General features: G+C 37.7%; 1 protein-coding gene across 1 annotated transcript; it reads right to left on the bottom strand.

The window, feature by feature from the left end:
- Window positions 1-8,206: 8,206 nt before the first annotated feature.
- Window positions 8,207-8,804, bottom strand: LOC149181985 (uncharacterized). Its single transcript, XM_089418443.1, has one exon. It carries the CDS (start codon window positions 8,727-8,729, stop codon window positions 8,424-8,426), a length of 306 nt encoding a protein of 101 aa, XP_089274569.1. The 5' UTR covers window positions 8,730-8,804; the 3' UTR covers window positions 8,207-8,423.
- Between the last annotated feature and the right edge of the window lie 983 nt (window positions 8,805-9,787).

Here is a 9,787-nt window from a genome sequence, read left to right as displayed (position 1 = left end):
AAATCATCTACCTCACTTAATCCATCATAAGTAGGCAGATCCCTTACTTCCGTTGATACACAGCACAATGATCTTTTCATCATGTTGTAGTTCAGTGTGGTTACCTTGGGTAATCGGTTCTATCGTTGCTCTATCTCTTCATCTGAATCCGACGTACAGGAGCTTTCGTGCTCCCATGATATTTTCCCATCCATAGTGGGATTTACCTAGTCTTTCTCTCGTGTGGTTATCTTGTAGATGCAGTCCGTGTAGCGTGATCCTTCTGCAGGGTCCAAAGGTACTACTATGCCTAGGGACTTTTTCTCAAAAATGATCTTGTGCTTCTTTAGGTTTATCATCCCTTTCATGTCAGTGGCCCAATCGATTCCTAATAACGCGGGGTAGGGATTGTTGTCATCAACAATCTCTATCACTTCAAAATCTACCAGCGCACTTGCTCCTTCAATATCCACGGTGATTCCCTGCAATCTTCCCATAGGTAGGATCTTTTGCTGGTTCGCCATTCACAGTTAGATAGGAGACCATTATAGTGTAGGCCTCCCCATGCGCTCCCATGTCTGCTTCGGCAAAACGTTCACATCCAATCCTAAATCTAGAATCACTTGGTCCATTTCATTTTCTCCAATATGTGCAGTCAATCTCATTTCTCTTCCCATCCTCGTTGTGTGTTTTCCAACCTTCTGGACTATGCGCAGTTCTCCTCGAACGGTCCCAGCACATCGATTAATGAGTTCCTGCAATCCTTTTATAGCCTTGCTATCATGAATCAACTTCATGCACGTTTCCAGGAACGTCGTGAGCATCGATGGGTCCATTTCTAACTGTGGTCTATCTCTGCTTCCTGAAGTGGAGGCATCAGTGAAGCTCTTCCTAGCTTCCATGAAGGTTTCCTTAGCATGCTCCAAATCAAACTCTGTTTCTTTTGTCGGAGCCTTTCGAACCCAAGTACTATCTTCAGGCTACTTGCCTTTATCATCCCTTGTTGTAGTTCCACTTCAGAGCTCAATGTTCACGTTGGGATCTTCCTCGCACGTCTCATACCTCACCATCTGCAGGTTCTGGGTCGGGGGAGGTTGGAGCACTCGCTTGTCGCGCATCCTAACTATCAATGTGGAAAAATCCTCCATCTTGTGGTCAAACAATGTAAAATATAGACATCATAGATGCATTGGATTCATATAGTCACAGGAATAGTGTCCTGGCCCTCCGCAATTGTAGCATATCAGCTTTTGAAAACCTCTTCCAGGTCCTCCTCCACCTCGGCCTCGCCTGCGCCCTTAAAGTCCAGTTCGCGCCATCCCTATGTTCCGGTCAAGGGGTCACGTTTCGGCTTGAACTCTGTAGGTGGGAGTCCTATCCATAATCAGCTCATAGCTTCTACAGGTTCGCTCATTATGTCATACTGACCTATAGAAATAACAGAACAACTGCTGCGAATTCTGTGTGTACTTCTGCAATAGATGACAGTTGTCGATAATATGATTTCCCCTTATTTGACAAACTACACACCATAAAGCATGCGCCACACTAGGTACTGCTTAATGGCACTGGCTTTCCTCGTATGAGGTAATTTGTGAAGACTGGGGAATGGTCTTTGTCATGTCCCTGACCCTTACATTTAACACACCATACCTCTTCGCGCACCTCTGGGCGAGCTGTCCTGTCCTGTTTCAAACTCTGCATCTCAAGGCATAGGTCTTTCAGCTACCTATGGATCTACTGAACTCCCAAGTTAAGATCCTGTATTTGGGTCTCATGTAGTCTCATCATGATCTTGAAGGCCTCTGCCTGAGTTGTTAGCCTCTGTTGTGACAGCACGTTCCTCAAATGCGGCATTAACGATGCTACAAACCATTCGCGATGTTGTCCATCCGTCAAAGTCATATTGGCTTCAAAAATTGTGTACTTCAGTCTCTGATCCAACTCCCAAGGAGTCCCGCCTGGCAGCATTTTTATCTCCTTGAACTCGATGATCGAATGTGCCTTTGACTTCGACTTGCTAAATTCTTGGTTTAGCGCAATTTGGAAATCCGCGACCCCCAGATTCGGATTGTCATTGGAATACTTGATATACCAGGTCAGTGTGTGATCCTGTAGAGCACTAACCAGTGTCACTTCTTTATATTATCTTTTGTAATTCCCTATGCTTCCCATACAACCCTTATCATGAACCAAAACTGGTCTGGATCTTCATTTCTGATTCCCTTGAATACACACAACTTTATTGCGCTTGCCATATCGACTCGCGGTGGTGGCAGAGGTGGTATGGGTGAAGATGGGGGTGAAGGCGGTGACACTGGTGGTGGTGTGGGTGGGGGTGGTATGCATGGAATCCTCTGCCTTATCAAATTGATCGCACTTCTTTGTGAGACCTTCACGAGCTCTCCCTTGCCCCTTCGCGGAGTTGAAATCAAGGGGCTAGTTTCTAGTTTTTTACTTTCTTCATTTCCGTAAATTCTTGCACTTCACATAGCCCTAAACATCAATGTATTTGCATAACCCGCTTTTCACAAAGTAGCATTTTTATCCAAGTGTTCAGAGACTTAACGTACTTACCTTGTGGCCCTTTGAGAAAGCATCGTTCTGCGTCGCTATAACTGACTTAAGTATCAACTGCAAACTCAATGATGAATCCTCCTATAATCCGATCGAGCCAGTGATCAACAGCACGTGATCTTATCCTTCGATGCTTCCAATTTGCGCACCAACTTTGGGGTCCACACAATAGGATTATTAAGTTTCCACCTTCCTTGGATATCTACTAGCTTTGTGATCCACTTGTACAAATCAATAGGGAAAGATTCAAAGAAAATTTCATGGATGTCTGTGTACAAGTAAAGATCTAACCACTTTTCTTTTGATAGTCGTAGATTCCTGTTCTCCTATGTTGCGAACTCATGGATCTTCCTATCCTACCAATATTTAGTTTCTTCCTTAGTTGGATTCCAATGATACGACATCAGACATCTCTATGGAGATCCCGGTCCCGACAACGGAACCATATGTTGGCTTCTTGGGGCCTGACCCAGGTTCAGAGTTAATTAGCCAAACTAATCTCTGTACTACTGGCCCTTTCGGCAATAGCCCATAGAGCGCAGACTGAGGTCTCACCCGAAGTAGTATGGTGGGGTGCTGGAACCAGGTTTTCGCACCCTTGAGATGTTTGAGGGGTTGATTTGGTCCAACTGTGAGTCCCTTCGCGCAGGTTACTTCATGCACTTCCCTGGCCTTTGTGCCTTGATATATTCTCCTTCGCGCAACCCTAACCAGGGGCTGTGGGGCTTTCTTGCTGTTGGAGCAACGATCTGCACTATTCCCCTAAGTCACACCCGAGATCTTACTTATCTTCTTATAACAATTAGTTATCATTGTGTAAACATATGCCTTATATTATATTTACTTATTCAACACATTTATGTGTAGTAAATAAATAGTAAACTTGCTATTCATACCCAATAATGCATAAAACAGGAAAAGATACACAAAAATATAGTAAAACTTCTCTTTTATTAATTCTTCCCATGGTTACAGACTCGACCTGCCCTGCGCACTCAGCTATAGGGGTCCATGAACTTAGCTGCGGACTACTAGGCCTCTGCACACTCAACTGCAGAGCCTTATCCTACTCTATGACCCAAAGACACAAATTACACTTTGACTCAATACTTCTTAGATTCTTCCATTCTCTGATTTGATTGATGTCTCTCTTACACTTAGAGCCTCGCTCTATTTATACAATCCCATGGTTCGCAGACCATGGGTGGATCTTTCAGACTGACATTACATTACAAAAACAAGGGCGAACAACTCCATGACTCTATTACGACTTCGCGCTCTACGCGCACAATTCGCGGAGTCTTTACAATAGGCTTAGTGAAAACTTGGGATTTAAGCCCAAAACATGCCTTGGGGGGGATTCCACACCCAACAATATATAATCAATGCAATGATTTCATTTTTTTGATTTGAGTAAAATGGTAATCATTTTGGGAAGGACTATATTAAGTTATTCTCTTTCCTACAATTTTAATTTTATTTAGTGGGGGTCCTAGGGGATATTGTTAGCAATTACAACATAGTGCTCTTATGCCAATTTAATAGATTAGGTTTTCTCTTTTCCAATTTATTTAGGATTTAAATTTCTTCTTTTTCTTAGTTGGTGGTTACAATATAGAGGGTTGCTCTGTTGGCTAGGTTAAATCAGAATCATTTCCTGTAATTCATGTTTTGTCCAGTTGAGGGCCATAAAAAAGAGCCTTTGTATGCTAGTTGAACTACATTAAAGTTATTTCTTATCATTTTTGTTTCATCCAATTGGGGGTTACAACATAGGCTTCTTATGTTAGTTGGATTATATTAGTGTTCTTCCTTTCCTACAATTAGTTGAAATTTTATTTTCAAGAAGTAGTAACTAATTTCATTTCACTACATGTGGATTTTGTTTCCAACAAGTATCTTTTTCACTTGAATTTCTACAAGTACAATTTTATTTCCAAAGTTCTTAAAGTCTTTCCAAAACTTATGAAATATCAATATCCTCTCTACAAAAGTAATAATTTATACTACAACTACAAAACAAAACAATGAAAGTAGAAAATGTGATCTACATATACAATGCATGGAAAGTCATAAGTTCCATATGATCCTTGAGTTAACAATTAAATTCACATACTTTCCATCTTTTTTAGAAACTAGGAAGGTAATTAAATGGCCCATCACTATGTAGAAACTTTTTGAGACATTGGATGATCAATTGGGAGTCTCCTTCTACCTGTAGACTAAGGAAATTCTTGTGAATGATTGTTATGAATCCATATTCTATGGAGAAGATCTTTAACATATTGATTTCTTTATATTCTCAATTCTTTAGCATAAACATGAACAATCTCTCCCTTATGATTTCTAAATACCCCTCCAAAACTAGGTTAGACAAGGTTTCCTTTAGAGGCTCCACCAAAGTTGAGGTTTGACTGTTAAGGTTGGAGGTATGAGTTCCTAGAATATATGAATGGATAGATTAGGGATGTTGCATGAGAAGATATAAAGATAATTAGGTGGGAAACAATGTAAACTTTGAAACGAGAACTGATAATGTTACCTGTTTCGTAGAGATAGCAAAAAAGTGACCTGATTTTGAAATGGGGTGATGCAGTACGAACATGTTTTTTTTAGAGCATAGTTTTTGGAAGGAATGTCATGGGAAGGATAGTTTTATGTACATTACGTTTTAGAATGGTAGTGATTTTCATGCTGATTTTAAAAAGTGAGTATTCTGCATCACCCCCTTTTTTTAAAACACCTGTTTTTTGGCTTTAAATTTTCTAATGTATAAAATGTAAATAATTATTTTGTAAATTTGATCATTTTTGAAGTGGTCGTTTTCTTCACATTTTCTTGTTTTTTATTTTAATTTTAACTTTTTTTAGTGAGGTTTTTATTGTTTTGCATTTTTAAATTAGGAGGTTGATATTTAGAATTTTCGATACTCTACATATTTATACATCCTTAATTAATTTTTCAATCCACATGAAATAATTGTTTCTAAAAAACAATATTTTTTAACGATGGACATAAAAATAACCATTTTTAACATAAATATAACTAAAAGACTACACGTTTTGATAATTTTTTGCTAGAATTGACATGTCAAAATCACAATTTTTATACGAAAAATTTAAACTAAAAATGGTTAAATAATAGTTTTTTTTTATGAATTTCATGTCAAAATAATAATAATAATCACTTTTTTTTCAAAAAATAATGATTAACTTAAAAATTAATGCGAAAATCACCTTAGAAATATTGAACGCATAACAACCTTAATTGAGTGTTTATTCTTCTCATAAAATGTCAAAGTCAAAACATTGCAAAGCTTTATTTCCAAGCATAACTTAAATTTAATTAACAATGTCACATAATCCAAACTCTTCGTCCTCTAGGGTTTCATCATTATCTTCCACAATATTTTCTGCTTCCTTTTGCTCATTTTCCTCTTCTAATGGATCTTTGATGTCTGCGAATCTCCCAATGTTTGTCTTTCCAAACATTCCATGTAATGGTGGGTGGGGTTCCTTTGCCTTTTTTGCAACACGTGATTCACTAAAGTCCCCTTTCTTCAACCCAATTTCTTGCATTGCATCTGGAAGAAATTGAAAAGCATTAATTCTTTGCTGAATGAAAGGCTGAAATGTTTAGAAATTTTCTTGAATAACTATTTCAAATACCATTTATGAAAAGATGGTAATGCAAGCACATAGAACCAATAAATAAGATTTCAAAGATGCAAGAGAATGTTATTTCCTAGTGGACAAATCTCTAGTCTCTCTAAAAACAAGCTACACCAAAACCATAAAAGAAACTAAGCAAGTTATTAAACCTTCCTAATTTTAGTTTATTAGGCATAGGTCACTATGTGTTAAATATCATAGTCTAAAAATAAAATAAGTAACTTGCAGCTCAAACTTAGATTGAAAATAAACATTAATGCAAATGATCCAATTTCAATTGAGAACAATAGTTTATTATGAGGAAAATAAAAAGAAAAAACCCTTCTAATTCTAATTGAAACAAGGAGAAAATTTCAATATAAAAAACTCAACACCCATATCTAGATCCATTATCACTGCATCTCTTTGACTACAAATCAAGCACTAGAGAAAATTTTTAATATAAAAACCTGAGCATCCATATATAGATACATCAACACCCCATCTTTTTGAGTAAAAATCAAGCACTCCTCTTTTTACATTAAAAAGGAGGGATGAATCAATCTATCTTGGTTTATGAGGAGCAATGAAAGAAATTTTCTTTATAATCTTCTAGTTTAGATCAACTAAATAAAAAGGCGTAATAACTAATCATTTAGTTTGGGTTGTTGTTTCTAAAAGGGTATGGCCCAAAGCTTAATTATGTCCAATGTCACTTCATAATCTAATGATATGTAAGAAAGATCTCTTCCACTTGAATTAATAAGACACTAGAAACCTCACATACTCAAAACAAACCTATTGAAAACCAATTTGATTCAATAGACCTAATCAAAACAAACATACAAGAGAATGTAAAAATGAACATTTGAGTATACTCAAATCTTGAAATTTGTGATCCCAATTCATAATTCTTTATTTATTTCTATCTCATCATACGTTAATTATTTTAGCAAAAGAAAAAGACACCTACATTTCTATCTTATTCGGAGTTCATTATTTTGGAAAAGAGAAAGAAACCTATGTGTTCATCTAGAACATGGAGAAGAGGTAAACTGTGTTAGATTGTCTCTTTTTCTTTCACAATACACACCAATAACCACTCTTTTTAGCTTGCCAAGATTATTTAGCATCAAAAAATCTCTGACAATGGAAGATTGGCAAATATTGTGTTATACACAATGATTGGAAAATATTGTGTCATACCCAATGAAAAATAGGATGGGAAGAAAACAAATAGATGTGGCAGATCCATGGGTGAAAAAGAAAAGTCATAAATACTAAACATATTGCAGATTTTTATAGCTACTTGCAAACCTGGCATAGATGCCTAATCTATGCATCATGAATAAGAGATTTGGATAGGTTATAATTCTGAGCTTAATAGAATTGTCTAAACTTGTGACTTTACAAACTCCTTTTTGTTTGGGCACAAGAAGGTCCTATAAAACCACAAGCACTTCTACCTTATTATTCATGATGATGCCAAAATCAATAAACATATTATAAACATTTTCTTCCTTATGTCACCTCCTCAACGCCCATGTCACTTTTATAAAATAAAATGTATTTATCATTCTACTCAACATTCATTTTTATCAAAATTCAATATTTTCACAAACATGAAATCACTTTAAAACATTTTATACCAATTTTATACCAATTTTCAAAATTAATGAAACAAACTCAACTAATTTAATAATGGTGAATTGTAATATATAAAAAAAACTCACTACATATCATCCACTACCAATGTTAATCAAGTGAAGAAAAAAAACACTATAATTCATACCAAAAAATCAAAATAACCCCCATATAGTAAACACAAATCATATTTGCTTAATACCAGTAGTTAATAATCTCCATGCAACATATAAAATTGAAAGAGAAACACAAAATTTGCATATAATTACCCAGAAGTGAGAATAGAAAGTCTGGAGGACCAGATATATTCAGGGAGAAATTTAGCGTTTTCAGACTTTTTCATGGTTGCAACAACATAAAAACCTAAACCAGTAGAACTTCAATCAAGTAGCCTTTATTTATAATACTGATCAGCAATCCCACGTCGCAGTGGCCTTCTTCTCAGTCTTTGCTGTTGAAGTACTCGGCAGGGAAACACTCCCCAAGATTGGCATAGCTCTTGAAATAAATCTTAGGAGGAGTAGCTTCCTCGTCCACAACGATCTCACGAACCGGGACATAGAAAGGCATGTGTCATTTCTTGGCCTTCACTCCCTTGACGTTCTTCATCTTGTTCTTCTCCAACTGGCAAGAAATCTCAGTACCATACTGCACAAAGCTGTCTGCGCGCTTGAAGTGGTGTTTCACACCACTCTTCTGCTTCAGCCAGATGTCCCCGGTGGCTTCAACCCTACCCCCGTCCTCCACGTTCTCCATAGGCATGAGGAGACCCTTGGGAATTCCATAGGTTTCAAGAAGCTCCAGGGCTTTCTCCAGGGTTTCGTCTCCCTTGAAGATTATCACGTCTTCACGCTTGCTCATTACTGCTCTCACAGACATCGTGACTGCCGAAGAAACCCTAAATATCAAAACCTTAACTATGAAACCCTAATGTATTGAAACCAAGAAAAAGGCTTACAGGACAGAATGTATTCAGCACTGCTATTTATATAGCAATAACAGTAACTGGGATGCAGAATGTGGACTTCAGATACTCAACTTACCTCCCAAGAGAGAGCAGAAAGAACTGTCCAAACAGAGGTAAACTCACAGTTGTTGGCCGCTTCGTCCTGCATTCCTCAGATGAAACCATGGATTTGAAATGTTCAAAACTTAAAGAAATTCTCAACAGTACAAAGTAATAAAGAAAATCCAACGAAATGAAACAATGCCCACATACATACTTTTCAAGAAAGAGGGCAAATGGTGTAAGCACTAGTACCCCCATCACGTTGGAGTAAACAATGAAAGCCAGAGGGTTCAGCCCCTTTGATAATTCCTTCCCAATAAGAACATCGTTCACTGCATAACTAATCTGCATACCCAGCAAGGAGGCATAGATGCCCAACACTTCCAGACTGCAGAAAGGGCGTTTGTCACTGTACATTTTGGATTGGCTCTTCTTCAATTAAAATCCCCCCTCCTAAATTTTCACATTACAGATCACAAGCAAAGCTGCTTCTTTTTAGAAAAAAGGTTAAAATCTAACTCCGTGCAAGTCTAGATCCCGGAATGAAGGATTTTAAGGGCTGATATTCCTACTAGCTGCAGCAGAGCAATACTGATATTTTTGGACTGCTAAAACAGTCAACTCCTACACAACGTTGTGAAGATGTCATGCATCGACAGAGCTTTTGCATTGAAAATAGCAGATGGGGCGATTTGTAGTAGATGGGGTGATTATTAGAATTTCCGGGTGGTAGGGCGATTATGAGAATTGCCCCGCCAACAGTGGTGGTGGCGGGGCGATTCTGAGAATCGTCCCCCCACCCAACGATTCTCAGAATCACCCCATCTGCTATGAATCATCCCAAACAATTCTTACTCGACATCCAATATGATGGTACTGGCACTAGTGGTGGTGGCGGGGTGATTCTGAGAATCACCCCACCACCCGG

This window comes from Pinus tabuliformis, chromosome 3_2 (assembly GCF_031772625.1).
Source record: "Pinus tabuliformis cultivar Carrire ecotype Pingquan chromosome 3_2, CPIR1, whole genome shotgun sequence".
NCBI lineage: Eukaryota > Viridiplantae > Streptophyta > Pinopsida > Pinales > Pinaceae > Pinus > Pinus tabuliformis.
The sequence above is the reverse complement of the archived record's forward strand: the minus strand, read 5'-3'. Positions and strand labels throughout refer to the sequence as shown.